Raw genomic sequence first — 26,862 nt, forward strand, 5'->3', positions numbered from 1 at the left:
AGAAATCTGTTACAATTGGGAAGAGAGAGACACAAAAATGAAGTCTGGAAGATTGAGATGATACTTTCTTGACACCATCCTTCCCATAAACTCTGCAAATTTTGAGATTAGGCAAGGACTAAAATTTAAAAAAAAAAAAAAAAAGGTTATTCCATATTTACTTAAGCTATGGAGCTTAATAAGTTGAAAGCCACTGGTACCTATCTGATTTTTTTCTAGTGCATAATATTCACAATTTACATAGGTGAAAATTATATTCTGGCTTCTTAGCACTTGATAACTCAGCACTCTTTTGGTTAGGCTTATTACTAGGGCCCTACCAATTTCAGTCCATTTTGGTCAGTTTCAGTGTCATATGATTTTAAAAATAATAAATTTCATGATTTCACCTTTTAAATCTGAATTTTCATGGTTGTGTGGTTGTAGGGATTCTGATCCAAAAAGGAATTGTGGGGTATCACAAAATTATTAGGTGGGGTGGGTTGTGGTTGTGGTGCTTGCTTCTGTGCTCCTGGCAGTGGCTTTGTCTTCAGAGCTGGGCAGCTGGAGAGGTGGCTGCTGGCCACTAGCAGCACAGAGGTAATGATGGCCTGGTATGAGATTGCCAGGTATGGCATTCTTTCTGCACTGCTACTGATGGGGTGCTGTGTGTGGAGCTGTGTGCCTGGCCAATAGCTGCTGTTTCTGGCCACCCATCTCTGAAGGCAGTATTATAAGTAAAGGTGGCAATATTGCAGATTTCCTTCCACCTATTCTAAAATAACTTTGTCACTCACCCTTTCAACTTCTTTTTGGATCAGGACCCCCAACTGGAGAAATGCTAGCCTCCCCTCTATGAAATGTGTATAGCACATAGGGTAAAAGCACACAAAAGACCAGAGTTTACAGTCCATGATGCTTTTGTTCAAGGCCGTGAATTTGGCAGGGCCATATTTATTATGGAAGGTGCTGTTTTGGTAACAGTCATTATAATAACCTCAGTGTCTGAACATCTCAAATCTTTAATGCATTTATCCTCTGCATGCCGCTGTACTTTTGTACCCATTTATTCAGATAGAAACTGAAACACAGAGCCAAGGGGACCATCTGAACAGTAAGTGACAGCCACAGCAGTGAGTCTGAACCTGGGTCTGCAGCTTTGGTTTACGGCTCTGACACTACAGCACTAAAAATAACTGTGTAGACACTCAGGCTAGGGCTTGGGGACTGAAGCTTGAGGAACGGAGCAGGCTTCAGAACCTGAGTAGCAGCCAAATGTGCGTGTACACAGCTATTTTTAGTGTTATAGTTTGAGTGCCTTGAGACTGAGTCTGTAGACCCAGGCTCTGAGATTTGCTGTTACTCACTGAACTTGTCTACACTACCACTTTCCTTCGAAGGAAGGATGGTAATTAGCGTGTTGGGAGTTTACTAATGAAGTGCTGCTGTGCATAGGCAGCACTCATTAAGCAAATCCCCTCCTCCCCCCTCTGCGGCAACTTCGAAGTCCTCTTACTCCTCAAGGAGTTTAAAACTTCGAAGTTGCCCTGGCACTTTGCAGTACCAGCGGGTGATCTGCGGCTAGACATATGCCAGTACTTCAGAGTTTAAAACTTTGAAGTTGCCACGAGGGGAAATTTGCTTAATTAAGTGCTGCCTATGCACAGCAGCACTTCATTAGTAAACTCCCACCACCCTAATTGCCATCCTTCCTTCGAAGGAAGGTGTTAGTGTAGATGAGCCCACCATGTAGATGCGTTTAAGGTGATGATGTGTCATAAGTCTCCAATCTGTGGCAGAGCAGGAAACTGAACTCTGATCTACAAGTACATGCCCTAACCATGGGATGATCCTTCCAGTCTTTGTTAAAGCTTGCTGCACAACTTTTTCCATTTTAATCCCCTATTTTTACTCATCCCATAAGTTTCTTAAGAAATCACATTTTGGAATAAACTTTTGCATGATTGGTCTCTGCCCGACACAACACTCTTTAATATTTTAAAAATTATTTTTGGCTTTTGTCATTTCTAGTTGGTTGATTTGTTTCTTATGTCTGAAATAATTTCCCGTTACCGCTATGAACTCAAGCAGGTTCAGCCCTGATCCTACGAACAGTTTTATCCTGGGAGTTTGTCTACCAGGTATGAAACAATGTAGTAAAATTAATGCTCCCCTTAATCAAGAGGAGTTGAGGGTCATTAAAATGCAATAATTCAAACTACATATTTTGGTATGTATGCGACCAGTTCTTGATTGGCTGTAAGCAGCTTAATGTAGCACTGATTTTGGTTTTAGATTATTAGTAACAATGTTATATAACAAGACAGTATTTGAAAACCAGATTCTATCATATATGACATGCTTTTTACTTTTCAGGTAGTCCATTTCATTTATGCTCAAAACCAAATTACATACATTGATTCAGTGTCTGACATCCAGCCCTGCTTTTCCATCACTAGATCAAGAGTTCTATTTGCCTTTTGCGAGGAAAGATCTACGATGCTCTGGATAATAGAACCTTGGCAACATACAGCTACAAAGAAGCCTTGAAGCTTGATGTTTACTGCTTTGAAGCATTTGACCTTTTAACGTCACACCATATGCTAACAGCACAAGAAGGTTTGGCTAGCAGTGTTTGTTTCTCAGATACAAATGAAATCATCTCCAGTTTAAGCATACATTTTGTTCAGTAGATAAATTAGAGTAGTCTGGAAACAATGGTTAAGATTTGACATGGTGGGTGCCAAAATGTTGTGAATTCTTGCTTTAGACAATATCTTGCATTTCGGTGAGCAGCCTTACCTCACAGAGTGGTTCTCCATTTTTATGTTAATTTTAATTTGGAATTGTGGAAAGTAAGGAACTGAAAACAAAGAGGATTCAGTCATTTACTTCCATATATCTCAATATTTGATGTATTGTGCTGGAAATTTTTTGGTGATAGTAGGGAGATCAGTTTTTCACAGCCTTTGGCTTTAATGAAAACCTTGTTTAAACTTGTTGAATTACAACTCTTGTTTATTTCAAACATAGTTCAACTCAATATTTTTAAATTTATACAGAAAAAGAACTTCTTGAATCTCTACCTCTTGGTAAACAGTGTACAGAAGAAGAACAAGAATTGCTTCATTTTCTGTTTGAGAACAAACTGAAAAAGGTAAAAATCTGATTAATCGTATGGAAATCTTGAGTTCAAATGTAAGCATCATACAAATCTGTTTTTGTCCTTAGCTTCAGAAATGTTATAATTTGAAAATTCTATTGTGGTTCTGATTGTATTACGACCTAAATGCTATTATGCCTCTCCATTAATAGAAGTGTGTAACAATTTCATAGAAATTTTCTTTCATGTATTTTACAGTCTTACTAGACAGAAAAAGTCTAATTCTGGCTGACTTTAAATGTATTCCTTCCAAGTTGCTTTTTTCTGGAGGTAACACTGTAGCATTGATCAGTGTACTAAGATGGGGGCCTGAAACATAAGCTTATATGTACATGCCTGCAATGAGCTAAGACCTAAGCAAGAGTGGTCAAGACTTTGCTAATGTTAAGCTGTGAATAAGAGAGAGGCTTTGCCAATAGAATCGGGAACAGACAGGGTTAGTGGCATAAAACACTAAAAAGTGCTAGGCACAAACTGCGAATACATTCCAGAGTGGTTGTAACAGAACAGATTGTGAAGAAACATTTTGGTATCAACATGCACAAATAACAGACAGACCTAGGTTCAGGACAGGGTCTAAACTGAGAGCATAATAGTGATTGAATCCACATGTAGGAGGTAAGAGGTGGAAACTGAGCAACAGGAGGTGGCAACCTGATACGTCAGGAATGACATAGAACTTGTTTGTACCTGTGTATAAAAATGTACCCCAAAGAGTTGTCTTGGTCCAGCCTAGGGGATAGTGATGGATTCTGTGTCACTGACTTTAGTCAAGCCCATTGTTATTGGGTACATATGCATAGTGGTTCAGTAAAGTCTGCTGACAACTATTATTACACCTTGTCAGGCAAAAATCCTGGCTCAAGTACCTTTGATTCTTATTTGATTCTGTGGTCTTTGGGGGCTCCTTTGGAGTCTACCACATAAGACATCTGTGGAGGGCTGATATAATATACAGCGTGGGAGTATTAATGTGGCCAAACAATTATTATCACTAACAGAGCAGGAGACCTGTCAGGATACTACACAGGTAACTTCTAACTGCTACAGCCAGCATGAAGCATGACACACACTGCACTGTATACTTTTGACATACTGCTCTTTAAATTCTGTATCCAAATGTCTTTTATTTTTCAAAGGTAGTTATGCCAAATGTGCCATAAAGAAATATGTTACTAAAAATTACTGTTTTATAGTCCATACAGACCTTTACAGTAAACTCTTTCATATCAGGCAGCCCCGGGATGGGGAGATTGTCAGATAGTCAAATATTCTGGATAGTAGAGAGGTATACCTAGCAATATATAATATTACAGAAAACCAGGATTACATAGTAAGAAACAAGCAAAAATGTATGCAGAGTACTTTATTTACCAATAATAGTAATACTGTTCACTGTAAACTTATACTGTATTTCCTGTATTTAATTTTGCTATACTGTAGTTGTGGAAAACATAACTAAAATTTACTTATGGTTAAAATGCCAGTTATTTGAGCATTCCGGATGATAGAATATTGGTTAAGACAGAGTTTACTGTATATGGAGTGAAAATATGAAGTTCAGAAAATGCATTGGTCTTTAAATTATTTTCAGAATTAAAAACAAATATTGATGGAACAACGCTTGGATTGTTCTATCTTATTCATGTTACAATTTTGTTTTTCAGTATAATAAGCCAAGTGAGACAATAATTCCTGAATCTGTAGATGGTCTTCAGGACAATCTGGATGTAGTAGTTTCCTTAGCTGAAAGGCATTATTATAATTGTGACTTCAAAATGTGCTACAAGCTTACTTCGGTGTAAGTACAGGCAACTTTGATATTTATTTGAAAGTTCATTTTGCCACTTTTCTGTTGGTATGCAGAAATAAACTCTGTGTAAGCATAAGTTCACCCAAATATATTATTGATTCAGTTGTATATTTTGCAGACTAATATTGTCTGAACTATAGTAAGCATTCAGTTGACTCTAATAATTGCAGTGAAGTTGGTTGTGTTGTGAAAGTACTTTTTTTTAAATTATGTGGCACAGAGCCCATTACTTAGAAAGTGTGTAATGCTGTTTTATGGTAAACTCTACAGCTGGGTCTATACTAGAGAGTTTTGTTGACAGAAGGGGCCTTTGTCGACATAACTCAGGGAGCGTCTACACACTTAAAGCGTTCTGTTGACAGAGTTTTGTCAGAACTCTGCATTTGCCTCAACAGTATCATCCCTCAAACATTTGAGGCATAACAATCTGTCGACAGAAGTTCAGTGTGGACACTTCTGCGAAAGAGATGGCTTCCGGTTGCCAGGCAGCCATCTTTGCAGAGCTGCCATTACACTTTCTGGCACCAGAGGGCAGTGCAATCTGGCAGTTCTCTGTTGATAGAGCAAGTTGTGTGTAGATGCAACCTGTCAACAGGTTCTGACGGAATTTCTCTGTCATCAGTAACTTCTGTCGGACAAATGCTTCTAGTGTAGACATAGCTTACATTACTTCCAGGTGAGTGCTCTGAAATATTGGTCTTATAAAATGCAGGTTTGGAAGTTTTACCTTTTTATTTTAAAATATAGTAAATATTTTGGGTGGCTAAACAAAGCCAAGACACAACCATATAGGATACAACTTTGAGTTCAATAGTAGCAAGGCTTGGGAATACTTCAGAGACATAATATTATACCCTGTTAGGAAGTGTAAAAAGCACCTGGAATAAAACCATAGACCCATGGATGCAAATAGCAAAGATCCTATTGCGTTCACTGGAGCCAGGATTTCATTCCTTGTGTTCATTTTCTTTCCATCCATCACACCTCTCAAAATAAGGATATTTTATCAACTCCACAGGGATTTGTCCAGCTGCACTTTGTAAGAAGGAGAGTTGTGAGAAATTCTTGAGTCTTTTTGATGGGAATTTTCCTCAGAAGTCTGCATCCAGATATGAGTAAACAGTGTGCCCTTGTAGCCAAGAAGTTAACGGCATACTGGGGTGCATTAGGAGGAGCATTTTGAGCAGATCTAGAGAAGTAGTTATTCCTCGTTATTCGGCACTGGTGAGGCCACATCTGAAATATTGTGTCCAGTTTTGGGCCCCCCAGTATAAAAAGGATGTGGATTTGCTAGAGCAGGTTCAGCGAAGGGCAACACAAATGATTAAGGGTCTGGAGCACAAGACCCATGAGGATAGGCTGAGGGATTTGAGCTTGTTTAGTTTACAGAAGAGAAGACTTAGAGGTGATTTAATAGCAGCCTTGAACTTCCTGAAGGGGAGCTCTAAAAAGGAGGGTGAGAAACTGTTCTCAGTGGTGTCAGATGGCAGAACAAGGAGTAATGGTCTGAAGTTAAAGAGGGAAAGGTGTAGGTTAGATATTAGGAAAAACTACTTCACCAGGCAGGTGGTGAAGCATTGGAATGTGTTGCCTAGAGAGGTGGGGGATTCTCCATCCCTTGAGGTTTTTAAGTCCTGGCTGGACAAGGTCCTGGCTGGGATGACTTAGTAGTGGTTGATCCTTCTTGAAGCAGGTGGCTGGACTAGATGACCTCCTGAGGTCCCTTCCAGCCCTGTGATTCTGTGATCCCTGCAAAATGTTGGGCTTCCTACAGTGCAAGACTGGGATGTTTTAGAGATATTAAATGCAGCTTTAGAGCATTTCCCATGCTGTCAGATATTTAAATAAAGAAAAATAATCTGTTGCAACTTGAAACATGGGGTTTCCCTTTTTTCAGTGGGTAGAATAGAGAAATAATTCCTGAGATATGAGGGACTTGGTGGCAAGGTGCTATACATCCCTGTTTACCAGTGTGGTGGTGATTGTGATACAAGACCTTTTGAGGAGGACAGAGAATAAAGGGGAAAATACTAAGGTTTCTCATGTTCCAGTCAGAGCTAATGGGTCCTACAGATGGAAAGACAAAAAATACATACATTGTATTAATTTGGTAACTAAGTGCAGAAAAATACTGTGCAAATTATATTGTTTTCCTAATATCTGTTCCATTTTTCAGAGTTTCTTGTTAATTCATGTGATTAGTTAAATTAATTCTAACAATTCTGTTTTGTGATTAGGCTTTCTTATGCTACTAGGGAATGACCACTTGTGAAGAGATAATTTTTATTATAGCTAATATAATAATAATTTGTCTCCAACTCAAATAAATTATTTTAACAACATATTTTTTAAAAATCTTTGATGTTTTGTATTTTAGAGTAATGGAAAAAGATCCTTTCCATGCAAACTGTTTACCTGTGCATATAGGGACACTCGTGGAGCTGAATAAAGCAAATGGTAGGAAATGTTATTGACTAAACTTGTAATCTGACTAGAGTCAAATATGAATTTTTAGTTTTAAAGGACACTTAAGATATTTTCTTGCCATTTTTAGAGTAGCCTCTAAAAATTAAACCAGGATTGCTCAACAGCTCTTAAATTTGAACCAGCACGAAATATAATTCTATACGTGCGGTTTCCGTAGGATGGCTGTAAATGGGGAGGGAAGAACCCTCACAGTAAGGATTTGGGGAGCTGCAGGGGGAAGAGAATGCACATAAATGATTCTCCTGTACCCTTTCAGTCTTCTGTGTCTTATTGCTTTGGCTGTGTTAGCCCATGAGTTACTACTGTGAGCCAACCTATTATTGTTTAATTTCTGCCGTGTGTTCAACAGCTTGGCAAATGTAACTTCTGTTTTCAGCAATGAAACAGATATTTCATCTTAACAGTGCTTTTCACAAGCTACCTCCTGTCCCATTTGCAATTATATAGATCCTGTCCCCTTTCAGTGAAATGCTGTTCATGAGTACTTAGCATCCCTGTGGCAACTACAACAGTAGCGTATTATCTACTCCTTATTTCCAGCTGCTTGGACAGGCATGCATACGCTTTCCAAAGAAGAGCTTGGAGGTCTTTGGAAACAGCTGGAAATGAGACTGAGAAGCCATCATCAAATGACTTGCAGTTTGTCAAATGGACAACAGTTTGGGAGATGCTGGCACAAGTGGGCCATTAGAGGATAGCTAGTTCATGGTATTTTGGGGCATAAATCTCCAGCACAGGAGTGTGCTGTGTACTAACTTGCTCTATGAAAAATGCATTAAAAGTTTCCTAGTGCATTTTAGTCTACCCCTGTTTGGAATGAGAACTTTTACTTCACAGTATCAGGATCTGCATGACTAGTTAGTGCTCAGTATACTAAAGTACTGTGGAATTACATCCCATCTTGTTGTATGCTCACTCTCCATCTAGGCAAGTCCTTCATGTGCTAATTTGTGTTTTTTGTCCACTAGGTGTGCTTTTTCTGATTTTGCAGTTTCAATATAGTCATCCATTTTTGAAAAACCCATTTTTCCCCCTGTGGTCTTTTCTTTGTCTACAAGTATGTCTTGAGCCAACTTTTTTTTTAAAATAAAACTTGAGGCATATTGCAAACAGTATGTCTTATGTCAAAGAGTATTATAATGAAGAAGCACTATACTTTATGTACTTAGTCTGGAAAACTAACATTATGCTCTGACACAGTATGCAAAATGTGTTGTGATTTCTTGTTATACCACATAAGTTTTATTGTCAGAGAACTGTTTGATTTCTCAAAGTAATTCAGTGATGACAACAAACATTTTTGCAAACTTTATTGATTAGCATCTTTTTATCAAAAAGGTAGAAACTCCAGTTTCAATTTTTGTAACTTTTTTAGTATTTATTTTCCAGTATACTTTATTATACTGTATTAGTTTTGAAGCAACATTTCTGAAGCTTTAAGTCCGCGTTATCAAAGTTCCTAGTAGAAAGAAACCAGCATAGTTAGTTATTTTTAGTTACAGGCAGATGAACTTTTTAGTTTTTCATGTATTTTGCAAGCCATTTGGAAATGTAAATGTAGCAATAAATATATATACTGTACTTTTCACTGCCATATAAGAAGGGCCAGGCTGGGTCAGACCAATGGTCCACCTAGCCCAGTATCCCGTCATCTGATGGTGACCACTGCCATGTGTATTGGCTGGAATTCTAAGTTGCTTTAAAGATACTGAGGCATTTAGACTGGGCTTTTCAAAGATAGCTCACTTTCTCTCACATACCCTTCCCTTCACAAAACATTATTTTTTATTGTTAAAATGCAAAATAAATATGAATAATCCAACATTTCAAATTTTGGAAAAAGTTAATATATAAACATAAATTTATATTAAGTATGTTGTCCTCAAGCATTCCCTTCTTTAAGTGTGTGCTAATTTGCAGTTTGTAATATAAGATGATTTAGTACTACTTTGGAAAAATGTCTTGGCCGAAATGTCTATTAGTGGTTTGATGTGTTTTTTTTTTCACCCATACAGAGCTATTCTATCTTTCTCATAAATTGGTGGATTTGTACCCAAATAATCCTGTAAGTTGTTATAAGATCCAATACAATTTGTTCTTTCTGCTTTGCATAAGTAAAATCAAAAGAAATTGTTATTTAATAATCTGTTTGAGCAACCAGAATTTCAGACTCAGGAAGTGATTTGATGAAAATATTTAATTTTTTTTGTGCTGTCCCATATTTTTTAAATTGACAGTTCATTTAGAATAAAAAATATTTCTTCGTATAAAATATATAAAACTTGTAGAATTTAGTGCTGATGGAGGTAATGAAAACAGGTATTCCATATAAATTTAAAAAAAGATCATTTTACTTTTACTGTCATTACTATTTTAGCTTGAGTAACTAAAAATGTCTTGTTTCAGTGTTTCAAATTATTTGCAGCAGGCATGTTCAGAAATATTTAATAATTGACATTCCTTCAATATTTTATGTTGGTGAGACTGCGTTTTTTTCTGGCTATCACTACATTATAATTTTAGTCGCAACTACTTCTGTAAAAGAATGAGTGAGTTGAAGGCTTTCTTGGTTGCCCTCCCTGGGACAATATTGTATTGTGTGCTCCTTTATAATTCTTGTCTGCAATAATGTCTCATTTTTAAGATAAATCAGACTATTAATCCTTGGGCTTTATTTCAAGAACATTCTCATTCATTGAGAAATTAGAAATGCAGTCCTGTATCACTTTAAAAAATTAACTGTTTATATATTAGGTGGGACAGACCCACTTCTTCAGATCTGGAGAATAACTGATAACAGAGAGATAAATGTCATCAGGATTATTTCTTCCATTTTCTTTTTCTGTCAATAGGATGATCATCTGTCTTGTTTTGGGCAGGACAACCTCATATTTTGGGTGCCATCCCAGTGTCCCAATTTATTCTGCAAAAGGGGCTAATTTTCTCATATTCCCCTTTTTTAGGAGGTGGCTGCTGCCTGGCTTCCCCCAGCTGGGGGAGCTGGACCATGTGGCTGCCCCCTGGCTTCCTCCTACTGGGGAAACCAGACCTGTGCAACCGGGTGGGTGGAGCTGGGAGCCAGACCCTTGCGGCTGCTGCCCAGCTTCCCCTGGTGCGTGAGAGCCTGATTGGTGTGTCTCCCACCAGCCTTCCTGCAGTCATGGGGCATCTGAGAACCGCAGCTGCTCCTCCCAACCCCCACAGCAGGTAGAGTGACCATCCGTCGCATTTTAGCTAGGATGCCCCTATGTCCCATATATGGCTGGGGGATATAGCATCACCCTATCTATCAGTTCTTTTTCTCTGTGTCTGAAGAATTGTCTGTCCCACCAAAGCTCATCACCTAATAAATAATATTGTTAGTCTTTAAGGTTCTACAGGACTGTTTTTGTTTTGTTTTGTGAAGGTACAGGCTAAGATGGCTACCTACCTCTCTGAGACTATTGGGAAATAAGTTTGTATGTCATTGACATCAACTTGAATTACTGTTTTTTCTAGAATCGGGATGTGGGAAGCCATGTTGAAAGGGGTTACATTTTGCAGTGAGTAAAGTTTAAGGTTACGTCACAGAAGCCATCTTCCAGAGATTTCCATTACCTTTTCTGCTTCAGCCATGGAACTGGAGCTGTCAGCTGATACAGCTCTGCAGTTCCCAGCCCTGCCACGCCTGGCCATAGCAGGTGTCCCCTGTAACTCCCAGCCACTGTGGGTCACGGAGGGGCCCTCTGAAATTCTCAGCTGCTGTCAGAAGGAAGCAGGCCCAGAGCTATGACAGTAATTAAACATGGATTGGAAAGCAGTCCTTTCAAAGCAGGCATTAGATATATGCTCCAGAGTGGGGGAGTAGTTTTGCATGTATATGAACAGAACTGCAAATAGTAGCATTGCAGATTCCTGTTATGGAATCAGGTAATCTGGCTTACTCTGGGATAGTGAGCACTAAGGCTGTTAAGTACTGACACTCCTGTCATAACATGTCTCATTCCTAAAGTTGAAATTCTGTCATGGTAATTTTTAGTAAAAGTCACAGAGAGGTCATGGGTAATAAATAAAACTTCACAGAAGCCTATGATCTATCCCTGACTTTTACTAAAAATAACTGGGACAAAGTGGGAAGGTGGGGAGCTCAACACCCACTACTGCCATGGTTCTGTGTACATGAACTTCTCTCATGTCTTCCCACTCGCAACCTTGCAAGGAAGTGAAAAGTAGATAAGGCTACAGTAGCTCTCTGTTTTTACAACTATCACCTGTTGCAAGAGTAAATTAATGAAAAGTGTCCTGTTAAACTGGGTTTGCCTTCAGTGCATCACTGTAATGGAAATACAGTTACACATATGATGTTCCTTGCTCTGCATTGGGCTTACTTGTGTTTGTCTGCTGAGACTGACTGGATTGTGGTAACAACAAGAAGTCCTGTGGCACCTTATAGACTAACATATTTTGGAGCATGAGCTTTTGTGGGCAAAGACCCACTTCATGCCACAGGACTTCTTGTTGTTTTTGAAGATACAGACTAACTCAGCTACCCCTCTGGATTGTGTTGACTTTAGTTAGGTGCTTAATAGTCATTGAAAATAATTTGCAGTTGGTGCCTTTGAATATCACGCTGTAAATCTTTCATCTAATTATAATGGCTGGGAGGAAAACAATACACTCAGAATTTCCCCCCTCTTTTCCATTTTTTCTGAGGGCTAGTCTGAACATGAAGGTTTTCTTTTCAGCTCTTCTGTATGTAAACAGAGGACCTTAATTCATTTTGAGCCCTATTTTAAATGAGGCTTTAAATGGATGAGTTACCAATTTGTTTTTAGTGGAAACAGCTAGCTATGTGAATCAATGCTGCTATGATAATTTAAAACTCTGAGAGTGATGACTTTAAGCAAAATATTGTAACTTCTTTGAATGCTGTTTGTTCCCTGTTTTGTATCATTATTTGTCTGAGTCATTTTTGTCATCTCCTCTACTCTTAGTATTGTTATTTTGAAATTGATGTTTAGGTCTCATGGTTTGCAGTAGGATGTTACTATCTCATGGTTGGCCACAAGAATGAACATGCCAGAAGATACCTCAGGTAAAAGCTTAACTTCATATACAGTTATATTAGCTTTGTTAGTATATTGCTTATGATTTGTTAGGTCAGTTTTATTCAGGGTTTAATTTTCAAAATAAAGAATAGTTTAACTATAAAAGCATTACATGAGATTTCATTGTAAATAAATACAAAAACCTAGGAATCCTGGCTGTTTTATGTCCCCTTAGTCTAGTCTAAGTATGTGTCTATCTTACACAGCTTATAGCAACAAGGTTGTGTTGACACAGCCTTGTTGCTAAATGTCGGTGCATGTGAATCGTTTTGTCTATACTTTTTTTCTTGGGATGTGGGATACTTTCATCTGCACGCTACAAGCTGAGCTCTGGGCATTCCTATGTTTCTAATTTAATCTCTTTGGGTACAAAGTGGCAAGAAAACAAGGAACACAGACTCAGCAAATTCTCAATTTATTTTTAAAGCACGTGAGCATTACAGATTTTTTTAAAAATATAAGTTCTGAGATGCACCTTCACCTACTCTGATTTTTACCACTGCTGTGAGTCAGAAATTTGTCAGTGTTTCAAGCTGGGCAGAGTCCATCCAGTTCCCTATCTCCTTTGTGTCTGTCTTGTGGTGATGGCTGGCCCCTTTCACAGAGTCTCTACTTTTATATAGGGCCTGAGTTTCTGTGATGTATGTTGAAATTGAGACACTCCAGTCATGCTTGTCCCCTTTTGTGAGCAGAGATTCGGGATGTGACTCAGTAGTTGGCAGATGATCAAAGCTGATGACCCTAAATTGCAGTCTTCATGGCTTTTTGGTGATGTTCCATCAATGAATTGTCTCCCCCGGCCCCCAGGCAGGGTTGCTATCTGGAATCGAGAATAATAGGTTTATCTTAACCCAGCCTAGACTTTGCAGTCATATAGTCTTGGTGTGGAAACGTTGCTTATGTCTACACTTACAGGTTGCACTTTCCTGGTCTGGCTCCCTCAGGACCTCAGTGGTCTCAACAAGGGATTTTTCTGGATCAAGAGAGGTGAATGGCTCCCTGTCCCGGGCTGCCCACTGCTTACTTGCTGCAGTGGGCTCCCTAGCTCCAGGCAGGGCATCTGGCTCCCCAGATTCTGACTCAATGCTGGACTGCCAGGGGATGTCAGCTCGCAAGCCCTGGCTCCATGCTGGGGGACGCCAGCCTCCTGGCTCTGCGCCAGAGGATGCCAGGACCCTGGCCATAGCTCTACGTGAGGCTGGTGGTGGGAGGATACCAGCACACTGGCTCCAGCCCCAGCTATGCGCAGTGCTGCGAGGGGGTGCTGGTGCTCCAGCCTCAGTCCCCTGCGGGGCTGCTGGGAGATGTTGGTGCCCTGGCTCCCGCGGGGCTTCCAGGGAACACCACCTCTGGCTCTGACCCCACTGCCTCCTGTGGGGCTGCTGGGAGGCCAGCTTGGGTGCCCTCCTGCCCAGGCCCTCTAGTCCAGGGACTTCTCTCGTCCTGCCAGACTAGGGATGTTGCCAGACCAGAGAATACTGGTTTTCAGAGTTGGAACCTGTACTAGTTTATAGCAGCACAGCTGTATTACGCTGTTGGGAGAGTGCTCTCCTATCATTGTAATAAAACCTGCTTAATGTGTGGTTGTTGCTACGTTGCAAGGAGAGCTGCCTTACTTACTTACTTATCTGCTGACTTATGATGTGCAAAGTTGTGCCTATGCCAACAAAACTTGGCATTGTTCAGGAGTAGGTTCTTTCACATCCCTGAGTGACAGAAGTTTTGCCAGCATAGTGCTAGTGTAGACATGGCCTAAAGACAGCTTAAAAACTTCATAATATGATATTACCATTTTCTGCTTTTACATGTTGTGGCAGGGTCAGTCTCGCTCCTGGGCTCTTACCCCTTTTCTTCTCACAGCCCCACAGGTAATCTGGGTACTGTGATTTGGCCCCATGTGTCCTAGCTGCAATTTGGATTTCTGTCCCTTGTCTGAAGAGGGCTGGGGTAGGGGCCCTTGGTCTGCCTGAGTTGGATGAGAAGTCCTCTCCAGCATGTGGTCATCTTGCAGGAGGAGAGACCAAACAGTCTCTGTGGGAACTGTTCCCCTCCCCTGCTTTCTCTGACAATGTTTGCATTCTTCTCAGCTTTCTAACTCTCACTGTATCTGTTGTTGGTTCCTCACCTCACTCCAACTTCCTTTTCCGCTCTTTTCCCCATCTCCCACCAAAGAAGGCTTTTTAAAGGTCACCTGGCAGCCTCAAGTGAGTTCAGCTGGTCCTAATAGATTTATAGCAGCCCCTTCTCAGCTGTTTTCACAGTTCCGCTGCTCCTCTCTCCCCTTCCAAGCTAGCCCTCTGACCTAAACCTGTCACAATGGGTAACATTACACTGCATGAATGGAGATGGATTTTCTAATATGATTGGTATTCTTTTGGCTTTTTGTTGGTATCTTTGCTTTAAGATTTATTTTATGTATAGCTTTGTTTTAAAAAAAAACCCAATACTATTTTTGCATGCATTCATACTCAAGTTGTTAGTTCCTTGCAGTAAGAATTTAGTTTGTCAGTTTATCTTTGGTGTTTCACTGCATACACTTAACAACACTGTCTAAATAATATAGTTCAGTTGAGAAAATGAATACATTCTCTTAATGTGAAGTAAGCTGTGTCAAAAGCTATGATTTCACCAGTTTGATAAACTTTTAGAATCAAATTTCTTTAGACACTATTAGATTAGTACAAATTTATTAAATATATGTATGAATACACAGGATGTTTATACTTCTGCAGACTTATTGCTTAAGTGTTTTATTAAAATGACTATAATGTATTTCAGATGTACTTTTAAATTTTTTTGGTCTACTCTGTGTGTATGTGTGTTTCAGCAAAGCCACTACACTTGAGAGAACCTATGGACCAGCTTGGATAGCATACGGACATTCATTTGCAGTTGAAAGTGAGCATGATCAAGCAATGGCTGCTTACTTCACTGCAGCACAGCTGATGAAAGGGTATGTCATTTTGCATTGGATGAAATTCAGCTTAAAACCTTTCCACTTATGAATATTCATTTATTAATCTACATAAGTTATTTCATCAGTAAAAATTATATTTTACTCAAAGGGAAACTTCAGTACCAAGCAAACTGATGATTGAAACTACTAGTAAAGAATAGAATTATCAGACACATAGAAAACATGATTTGTTGGGGAAAAGTCAACATGTTTTTTGTAAAGGAAAATTGCCTCAACAATCTACTAGAATTCTCTGAAGGGATCAACAAACACGTGGACAAGGAGGATCCAGTGGATAGAATGTACTTAGTTTTTCAGAAATCTTTTGACAAGGTTCCTCACCAAAGGCTCTTAAGCAAAATAAACTATAATGAGAAAAGAGCGAAGGCCCTCCCTTAGATCAGTAACTAGTTAAGAGATAGGAAACAAAGGGTAGGAATAAACGGTCAGTTCTTAGAATGGAGATAAGTAAATAGAGGTGATTTGTTTTTTTATTTCTCCTGGTGGGTAATTCAGGTTTATGGATATTTGGTAGAGATCTTGTAGTTTTCAGTCTCTGTCAGTAGGATCAGAGCAAATGTGATTGTACCTAAGGGCTTGACTGTAAACAATGGATCTAGTTGTGTATGCAGGATGGAAGCTAGAGGCGTGTAGGTAAGTATAGCAATCAGTGGGTTTCTGGTAGAGTGTGGTACCGATCAGGCCATCCTTGATTTGTACTGTAGTGTCCAGGAAATGTTTATCTCACATGGAGTAGTCAAGGCATAAGTTGATGGTGGGGTGCAGATTGTTAAAGTCTCTGTGGAATTCTTCCAGAGTCTCTGTACCATGGGTCCAAATCATAAAGATGTTGTCAATGTATCGTAAGTAAAGGAGGGGCAATAGGGGACGAGAGCTGAGGAATTGTTGTTCCAGCACAGCCATAAATATATTAGCATATTGTGGGGCCATGCAGGTACCCACAGCGGTTCCACTAACCTGGAGGTATAAATTGTCCCCAAATCGGAAATAATTGTGGGTGAGAACAAAGTTACAGAGGTCGGACACCAGGTTGGCTGTGGTGACATCAAGGATAGTATTCCTTATCGCTTGTAATCCATCTTCATGTGGTATATTAGTGTACAGAGCCTCTACATCCATGGTGGCAAGGATGCTGTTGTCAGGAACTTTTCCGATGTTTTGTAATTTCCTCAGAAAGTCAGTGGTATCTCGGAGAGAGCTGGGAGTGTTGGTGGCCTAGGGTTTGAGGAGGGAGTCCACATAACTGGATAGTCTGATGGTAAGGGTGCCAATACCCGAAATGATAGAGTGTCTGGAGTTTCCAGGTTTGTGGATTTTGAGAAGTAAATAGAATAATCCAGCCTGGGGCTCAGATGGTGCGTCTGAGTGAATAAGGTCCCAAGTTTCAGCAGGGAGTTCCTTAAGTAGTTGTAATTTTTTTGGAATTCCAAAGTGGGATCAGAGGAGAGAGGTCTGTAAAATGTGGTGTTGGAGAGTTGTCTGGCTGCCTCCTGTTCATAGTCTGACTTATTCATGACGACAACAGCACCCCCTTCGTCAGCTGGTTTGATTATAATGTCTGGAACTTTAATAGCCGTTTGGAAAGGGAGGCTGGTGAACTCTCTCTTGTATTCAAGTTTGACACGTTAACATGTGGTTTGAACTGGGATGGCAATTATCTGTGTCTTTATAAGAACTCTTTTACCTACTTTGCTTTATCTAATTCTTGATTCCCCGCCCCCCTTCTGCCCTTCTGCTATCTGGTCTGCTCACCTTGATATGATTTGTCAACCTTGATTACTATTTTTGGTTCTCTGTGCCTTAAATATTGAGTCTGTTCTGGTATGGCTATGATCTGAATAAGTGGATCAGTCCCATGAAAGCTCATCACTTAATAAATTATTTTGTTAGTCTTTAAAGTGCTACTGGACTGCTTTTTTTGTTTTGATAGTATATAGACTAGCACAGCTATCTCTTTGGTTATTGTTCGTTAGCTTGTTTACAATACTTGTGAAAAGAGCAGTTTATGGCAAATCCCAGATCTCTGAGCTATGAGTAAAGTCCCTCTATAGGGGATTTGTTCCTCTGATAGATACCTAAAATGTATGCCTTTACTGCCTGGTTGAGCAACACATTGTTGCTAAGTGTGTGATTTGCAAGTCCTTCAAGAAGCAAGCACAAAAGTAGAGGCAGTTCATACTGAAGCTTTTTTTTGTGAAAAGGTCCAGGAGAGCTGTGTCTGACTCAGATCATGAACTTGATACAGAGGCTTCTGTTTCCACAGCTTATCTCTCCCGTTCTCCTGTCACAAGAAAGGTGACATTAACAAGCATTGTAGACTGTGGGGGAGGGAGTGGTTGATGTGATACATCTTGATTTTAATAAGGGTTTTGTTTCGGTCTTACATGATCTCATAAACTAGAGAATATAGCATGAGGTAGGTGTGTACCAAGTTGAAAAATTGTTTCCAGAGACTATTTATCAGTGGTTTACCAACATGCTGGAAGGGCATACCAAGCCGGGTCCCATAGGGATTGGTCAAGGGTCCAATTCTGTGGACTATCTTCATAAACAATTTAGATAATGGCACAGAAAGTATGCTTAACGTTTATGGATGATACCAAGCTGGAAGGGGTTGCAAGTCCTTGGAGGGCAAGATTAAAATTCAAAATTATATGGACAAACTGGAGAAATGATGTGAAATAAATGGGACCAAATTCAATAAAGAAAAATGCAAAATACTCCTCTTAGGCAGGAATAAACATTTGCACACATGCAAAATGGGAAATGACTGCTTAGGAAGGAGTATTGCAGAAAGGAATTTAGAGGTTATAGTGCATCATATGCTAACAATGAGTCAATAGCGTAACGCTGTTGGAAAAAAAAATCAAATATTACCTAAGTGGTAGCAGGAGTGTCGTAAGCAAGACACAGGGAGTAATTCTAATATAAGGGCCGTGTCTACACTAGCCAAAAACTTCGGAATGGCCATGGAAGTGGCCATTTCGAAGTTTACTAATGAAGTGCTGAAATACATATTCAGTGCCTCATTAGAATGCGGGCGGCCGCAGCACTTCGAATTGACGCGGCTCACCACTGTGTGGCTCGTCCAGATGGGGCTCCTTTTCGAAAGGACCCCGGCTACTTTGAAGTCCCCTTATTCCTATCTGCTGTCAATTTCGAAGTGCCGCAGCAGCCTGCATTCTAATGAGGTGCTGAATATGTATTTCAGCGCTTCATTAGCAAACTTTGAAATGGCTATTTGCATGGCCATTCCGAAGTTTTTGGCTAGTGTAGACATAGCTAAGGTCTCAGCTGGACTACCATGTTCAGTACCAGGTGCCTCATTTCGGGAAGGATGTGGACAAATGGGAGAAAGTCCAGATGAGAGTAGCAAAAATGATAGATAATCTAGGAAATGTGACCTATGAGAAGAAGGCTGAAAGAACTGGATTTGTTTAATCTGGAGGAAAGACAACCTGGGGGTGAAGGCGATGGTGGTTTGATATGATGTGTTCTTGACAAATCCACATTGACTTTTACTTATCACCTTCTTATCTGGTAGGTGTTGCAGACTTATTGCTCCATTATTTTTCTGGGTACTGAAGTTAAGATGACTCATGTGTAATTCAATGTCAATGTACTATTCCAATAATATTAGATTAACTCTTATCCTTAAAGCACTTGGCACTATCACTTCAATCAAAATCCATTTGGCTGCATTCCATTCCGTATCTGCATTCCATCCTCCAATAGGAGGTACAATTTTTTTCTCTTCCATCTGTAAATAAATTTATGGATGGACTTCTCCATGTTTTTCTTCCCGTGAGAAAAATCAATATAGGACTTAAATTTAGTGCTCTTTTGCTTAGGGTTTCCCCTCACCTCCTTTGAACCTCTATCAAATTATGCAGTTGCTCTGCTACCACTGAAAGTAGCATTTTTGGTGGCAATTACGTCATCTTGTAGACGAAGCAGATTACAAGCCCTAATGTACGGTTTTCCATATGGCTAGGGTAACTATGAGACTGCATCCATCATTTATTGCTGAGGTATTATCAGATTTTCATACCCATTCATTTGTCAACTTTTTTCAAAAATCTTGTTCTTCACCTTTTGAATCTAAGTGGCATACTTCAGAATTGAGAAGACTGCTATTATATTATCTAGAGAGAGCTAGATCTTTTTATAAATTTTCATGACTTTTTGTTGCTTGCAGTGGTAAATGAAAAGGGATGATTGTTTCATTATAAAGACTTTCAAAATGGGTGTCCAATTGTATTAGAACTGCTTATGATATTAGTAAGAAGAGTCCTCCATCAGACATCCAAGTTTGCTCCCCCAGCATGCATGGTACATACATAAATAGCATATTAAGTCAGGTTCTAAAGTAGGAAATATGTAGAATGTCTAACTGGTCTTCATCTCATGTATTTACAAAACGTTATTGTTAGTCACCAGTTCAAGATCTGATGCCCATTTTGGAAGAACTTTTACAATCTTTTTTCCATATAACTCTTAGCTCCCAGGTCTTTAAAGATGAGTGCTATCTTATCACCGTAAGTGGAGTCATCTGTGCCGTAGCTCAAACAATAAAGAAAGGGGCTGCTGTTCTGCAAAAAGTTCTGCACATATGCATCCCACAACCCATCTCTGCAACTCAGAGTCTTATGAATGAGGATTTTGGTCAGTGAAGGAAATGAGTCATGGTGGTTGTCACTGTGCCCTTTATGCCCTGGGTGTGTGTGTTGGGGTGGTGCGGGGATCAAAGGGTACATGTGTTACCCATGGATACTGCTAGTGAAAATGTTTTTAAATCTTATACTGGGGCACATGGGTAGTATCAGTGAGATCTGCATGAGAACATGTCAAAGAACCACAGTCACTATCAGGTAAGTAACTGTTCTTTTAAAGTTTTTTCTGTTTAAAGTGTTTTTTAATTTAAGCTACACCTATAAAATAACATATAATTTAAATTTAAATGTTTTTAAGCATTCTGGAAATCAGAATATTTTCATATAAGTAAATAAGTATATGAAACTTTTTTTTTCTTTTTTTATAGATGTCATTTGCCGATGCTCTATATTGGACTAGAATATGGCTTGACTAACAATTCAAAATTAGCTGAAAGATTTTTCAGCCAAGCCTTAAGCATTGCACCTGAGGATCCTTTTGTTATGCATGAGGTTGGAGTGGTTGCATTTCAAAATGGAGAGTAAGTTTGGAAAAGGAGATAAAAAAGAAGTTACTATTAGTGTATATTCTTTTCCTAAGTGTAATAAAGTAACATATTTTGTTTCTGTTAAAGGGCTTATTTTGAGCTACAGAATAAGAAATTGCTTATGATTCTAGTTGGTATTGGCTCTGAAATCTTACTTGCCAAATTAGTTTCTCTTCTAAAGGGGAATTTTATCTGGTTGGATGTATTAAGGGACTGAGTCAGAAAATAATTTATACTTGGGGGTTACACATTCAGGAGACCCCTGACTTTGCATAGGTTGCATTCCTAGGCAACCACGCGTAAGTCAAATTTTGCATAAGTTGGGACCAAGTGGGGGACGGTCCCTGCCACATTCAGGTCCCTGGTCCTGGCTGCGCCTGGCTCCTTGCTCCTATGAACAGCAGGGAGCCCAGAGCCAGGTACAGCAGTGCTGGTCAGCTTCCTGACTCCAGTGAATGGCAGGGAGCTGGGAACCAGGTGGTAGCCTGGCTCCCAGCTCCCCTCTGCTTGCAGGAGGCAGGAAACTGACCCATGCTGCTGCACGGTTCAGTTTCTGGAGGGGAGCTGGGAGCCGGGCTGATGGCTGGTTCCCACTTACCGCCACTCATGATTTCGACTTGCATTATTTTAAGAAACACGTAAGTTAAAATCGTGTAAGTTAGGGGTCTACTGTATATAGAACAGCCAGGCATCACATGAGATATTCACAGGCACAGAAGATACCATATGGTTCAAATACTATCTTTAACATCATAAAAGCAACATTCTTCGTTTTTTGGCAAACCACAAAGTACCAAGATGATTCCAGAGAGAGGGGAACAGCTTTTTAAAAGGTGTAATATGGTTTTGGTTGTTTGTGATCCATAGCCTGGTTATTGGGAGCATTTAACATCCGTTTCTGGGCTGCACTCCGTTTTAATTTTTGCTGTGTAGATTTTTCTTTATGATCAACCATTTTTGTGTGTAAGGTGTTTGTCACTCAGCACATTTAATTAATGTGAATAAAATTATCTCTGCATAAATATTACAAAAGTTAACTTTTTTCTTTCCAATGCTGCTTATTTGGATATGTCAGGGGCTCTTGAATTCACTGCACCATGATGCCCTTCTGCCAACAAAAATTACTTCACAACCCAGGAGCAGGGACCAAAGCCTAAGCTCTCCCAAGCTCTCCTGCCCTCGATGTGGTGGTCAAAACCGAAGTGTCAGAGGTCTGGGCAGGAGGTCAAGAGCTGATGCTCAAGGGCTTCAGCCCCAGGCAGAGAGTTTGCAACCTGAGCTCTGCTGGCCAGGACTGAAGCTGTATGTCTTTGGCTTCTGCCCTGGGCAGTGGAATTCAGGCTTCAGTCCCAGATTCCAGCAATTGTAAGACAGCCCTGGTAACCCCATTCAAATGGGGTCATGACCAACAGTTTGAGAAACACTGAGTTATGTCATTAGGAGTGGACTTTTGAATGACAACTGTTTTATAGATACTTTGTTGGTAATTCCAGTAAAGTTTTTTTTTTCTTATTTTAGCTGGAAAACTGCAGAAAAGTGGTTCCTTGATGCTTTAGAGAAAATTAAAGCTATTGGAAATGAGGTAATTTTTTAATTAATGCATATATAATTTTATGTAAATGAACCATTTATTAAAACTACAGGTCCTCCTGTTACATTGCCATATGTAACTGGAAACTTAGAATAAATGCAGTACATTCTGAGATACTGTCCTCCCTGATAACGTAGACTGTTACTTAAAATCTTTGTCCATTATCATTAAGTTCTGCCATCCAGAATTTTCATATTATACGTCATGCTTACCAGATGTTCCTTTTTACCCTTTTCCATAATACCTAGAACAACAAACCTTCAAATGAAATTAAAAAGCAACAGATTTAAAATGTAGTCCTATGTGCCTGTGTCATAACTGGGAGCACAATCCAGATCTGACTCCCACTTGTGTGCCTTCATTGTTAGACTGCACTCCTCCCCATGCGATAGTTATAGTCTTTATGGTAAAGTTACAGTGCTTCTTGTGATGCTTAAGAGCATAAGTTAAACTCTACGATCAGAAAGAAATCTCCCTCCAGATGTTAGTCTTTTATGTTTATGGCAACGTTATCCCTTCTTCAGAGGCATCTAATATCTACAGTAGGAGTTTTCAACCTGCAGACCGCATGTGATGCAGTCAGCACACAGCTGCAGTCCAGCTCAGCTGAGCATCGAAGGCCAGTCTGTGTGCCATAGTCCTCCAGGTTCCTAGCAGCCTGGGGCAATGGCGTCCAGGCTGCCCTGCTACTTTGCACTGTGGGGTTGGGGTCCAGGCTGCTGGCTGGCCCACTGGAGTCAGGAGTTTGGAGTTCCTGGTGAGCCCTTTGGGGTCAGTAGCCCCGATCTGGGGCAGCCAGCCAGTCCGGCAAGCTCCAGCATCCCTGACAGCCACCCAGCCATGTGAACACTGGGGCAACCACCTGGCAGTGCTCCAGAACATCCATGAGATTGAGGTCTGGGTTGCTGGTGACGTGCAGCCCAGGTAACGTTATTGTAATGAATTGACAGTCTTCTGTATTATAGGATGCTAAAACAGATGGATCATTAGTCTTTTCTGGTGTTATAGTTACTTGTTTTAAAAGACGAATAATAAGTAAGAACCAGGTGACTTTTCAGACACACAATCTGTATTTATATGAATATATCTTGTAATTGAGAGAGGAAGGAAAAACTGCATAGGCAGATTTATTTCAACTTCTCTGAATTTTCCATGAGGCAACATTTAATCATTAGGGATCTGCTCCTGCAAGCATTTGCACAGATGCTTATGTTTATTCATGTGGTTTTGATAGGTTTACATATAGAAGTAACACCAGTAGAAGTTACATGAGTTTATTTAAACTACTTGTGTGCAAAATAAAATTAGCTTGTATTGGTTCAGCTTGCACTTACTTGTACCAGCACAGGGGTCTGCAACCAAAATAGCAAGAAGAGCCATTTTTTTTTCAAAGTCGGTAAAAAAAGACCTCATTCAAGAGCTGCAATTCATGTGACTATACAAGATGGTCCGTAATAAATAACATCAAACCTTACTTTTTGTAACTCCTATTTCAAGAACAGTGCACACACAATGATATGTAATACGATACATGTTTACTGCAGGACATTCACAAACATTTTACATATGCTATTTCCTCACAGTGTTTGTACCACTATATTCCCAACTCTCACTCCTGAACCTATTTTAATTATGCCAGGTTTTCCTCACATTTAATTTCAGTTTTGCTTTCTTGAAATGTGTGTGGCCCTTCACACCAGGAATACTGCAAGCTTCCTTTTCCTTTTCAAAGGAAACACAGATACAGTATTATATCCCACAATGAACTGCCCATCTTAAAGGAGGAGTTATCCAATGTTTCAAGATTGCATATAGTTTATTTAGATATGAGTTGTGCATTGTTGGGCTTTTAATCATTCACTGATTATCAGATAATCAGGTTTTGTTTTTTTTTTGCTTTGCAATTATGGCACTGGGAGCCACAAGGAAGTCCTTAAAGAGCTGCAGGTTGCAGACCCCTGTACCAGCACAAGGATACATCTCCAAACTTTTTTTTTTTTTTTTACAACGTAACAGTACCAAAATAGTTTAGTCAATTCCAATTAGATTAATTTTGATAGACAACCTGATATAAACCAAAAATAGATGGTATGTGTATGGATGCTAGGGATTTTTTGTTGGAGAAAAAAACAGTTATACTGCTATGACTTCATAATAGAGATAAGACCTAAATTTGCCAACACCATTCAAATGATAAAGCTGGATTTAAATAGAAAATTTGTATATGGAGTTGCTGTGGTTTAACTAAATCAGTATAAAATTAACAGTTTTGGCTGAACTGTTATGACTTCATGTCGACTAGGGCTTACATTTAGGTGTGTGCTGCAGGACTGGGGCCTGTGTTGTGAGGTTTAATTTTTGGGGGTGGGGAATTATAAACAGGCAAGTGTTTAAAATATATAATCAAAAATAATTATGATATGAAAAGAAAAATTGAAATACCAAGTAAAGGTTTACATTAACTACTCTCATAAAGATAAAACAAAAACCTGTATCTAAATGAGCTCTTACAGATTTTCTGCTTTTAAGGAAAGGATTTTGGCAGCTTAGATACTGGCTTTTATGTGGGAAGTAAATTGACTTATTATTTCAGAACAGATGCATTTAGACCGTGGAAGAAAAGGGATGAAGCCAAATGGGATGTTTCGTATTTGCAATCTTGCTGTCAAGGTCTAGTTTTACTGAGTGTCATTTCTGCACTGCTTAGTGATGGACCCAGTTGTGCTAATAAATAGCATGTGGTTAAATTTGAAAATGCATAGCTGATTGTTGAATTTGTAAGGTAAAGATAACATTTTTGTGTTTGCCACATGTCCAAATAAATGTTACCACTGCAGTCTTTAAGGCTACTTAACCAGGCTGGGAACTTGATGAATGCAGGAAAGATAATTAAACTGGGGAAGAAGATTTGCTTGAATAAGTATATGGTTTCATTGTCCAACATATTTGTTTGTTTTTCCCAAAAAATTATAAGTAGTTAACAGTTTAATGTAAAGGGAATTTTAAGTGCCTGTTTCTGAATTTTCATTCATGCCTTTACTTCCTTTTTCATTCATATGCTTATTTTTCTGTAGTACATATTGAACCTCTCTCATTAGACACCCTTGGGACCTGAAAGGTGTCTAAAGAGAGAATTTGCCAGACCACTGGAGGTCAGTATTGTCTAGCAGCATTACTAGCGCTTCCACTGTTCACTGTTCTCCTAAGACATTTAGAGGTAAATTGCAGCTAAATAACAGCAGAGAACACTGAGAGCCAAGACTGGTGGCTTTAAACAAACTTTATGGGATCACGGGAAACCCGACAACACCCATGGTAAGTGTTCATCCACCTAACAAAGGATGCTAGATCATGGATGTAGAGAGCACTGGACTAGAGAAGTTCAACCTATAATTGAACACACACAGTTTAGTTAAGAGATGAGGTTGATATAATTGTTTGCATTATTCTGCAGGTCACAGTTGACAAATGGGAACCTTTATTGAACAACTTGGGGCATGTGTGCAGAAAGCTCAAGTAAGTGGAGAATGTGAAGTGTTTTAAGTGGGAGCAGCCTTCTGAGGTTCTGGGGCAGGTTAGATTAAAAAAAACTGTCGGGGTGGTGATAGGTCCTGCTGGGAGTGCAGGGGGCTGGACTTGGTGACCTCTTGAGGTCCCTTCCAGTTCAACGAGATATATATACAGTTCGAGTTGCACGTATCCTGACAGAAGCGGTTTGCCAGTCTGCAGGAACCAGGCGGCAGTCTGGCTTCCGGTTCCCCTCTGCCAGCTTCAGCCAGCAGAGGGAAGCTGGGAGCCAGGCTGTTGCCTCACAGTGGGAGCCAGGAAAGTGACCAGTGCTTGTGCTGGTCAGTTTCCTGTCTCCTGTGAGCAGTGGGGAGCTGGACCCTGTCTCTCAGCTCCCTGCTGCTCAAGGGAGATGGGAAATTGACCAACGCTGCTGTGCTGATCAGTTTCTTGTCTCCCCAAGTTACCTGAATATACAACTTTATCGGAGTTGCCAAGAACGTAACCTCTGCATAAGTCGGGGATCTACTGTATCTCCAGGTTGTAGAGGGAGGGATTACTCAGTGGTTAGCGCATTAGCCTTGTAAACCCAGGGTTGTGAGTTCAATCCTTGAGTGGGGCTTTCAAGTTTCTGGGTGAGGTTATATTTAAAAAAGCAAATTGTGAGGGGTGGTGATAGTGAGTGCAGGAGACTGGAGTTTGAAGACCTCTCAAGGTCCCTTCCAGCTCTATGAGATATGTATATAGATAGGTATATCTCCATGTACAGTAAGGTCTCAGAGTACACAAGGGTTCCGTTCTGTGTGCCCTCGCGTAAACTCAGATTTCGCATAAGTGGGGGTCTGGCTTTTTCCCTGGCAGAACACATGTTCTGCAGCGGGGGAAGCAGCAGAAAGGTGAGTCCTGGGGTGGGGGCAGTTGGGGAGGGTGAAGCTTAATGGTGGGTTGGGGCTGTGGGAGGTGGGCAGGGGGGTGGTTAAACCAGAGGTGGGTTAGGACTGCAGGGGGGTGAGGTGTGGAATTGAGCCGGATCTGTGTGTTGGGGTGGTGAGCTGGAG

General features: G+C 40.0%; 1 protein-coding gene across 2 annotated transcripts in view; it reads left to right on the forward strand.

The window, feature by feature from the left end:
* The window catches only part of CDC16 (cell division cycle 16), a 57,439-nt gene that overhangs the window by 14,211 nt on the left and 16,366 nt on the right, over positions 1–26,862 (forward strand). For both annotated transcript variants that reach the window (XM_074990943.1, XM_074990952.1), the window contains exons 6-15: positions 2,439–2,598; positions 3,042–3,136; positions 4,810–4,943; positions 7,333–7,412; positions 9,458–9,507; positions 12,443–12,516; positions 15,357–15,482; positions 20,548–20,700; positions 22,225–22,288; positions 25,752–25,813. In XM_074990943.1, the coding sequence (XP_074847044.1) occupies positions 2,439–2,598; positions 3,042–3,136; positions 4,810–4,943; positions 7,333–7,412; positions 9,458–9,507; positions 12,443–12,516; positions 15,357–15,482; positions 20,548–20,700; positions 22,225–22,288; positions 25,752–25,813 (998 nt within the window). The remainder of the gene's footprint in view (positions 1–2,438; positions 2,599–3,041; positions 3,137–4,809; positions 4,944–7,332; positions 7,413–9,457; positions 9,508–12,442; positions 12,517–15,356; positions 15,483–20,547; positions 20,701–22,224; positions 22,289–25,751; positions 25,814–26,862) is intronic.

Source organism: Carettochelys insculpta, chromosome 1, assembly GCF_033958435.1.
Source record: "Carettochelys insculpta isolate YL-2023 chromosome 1, ASM3395843v1, whole genome shotgun sequence".
Lineage (NCBI taxonomy): Eukaryota > Metazoa > Chordata > Testudines > Carettochelyidae > Carettochelys > Carettochelys insculpta.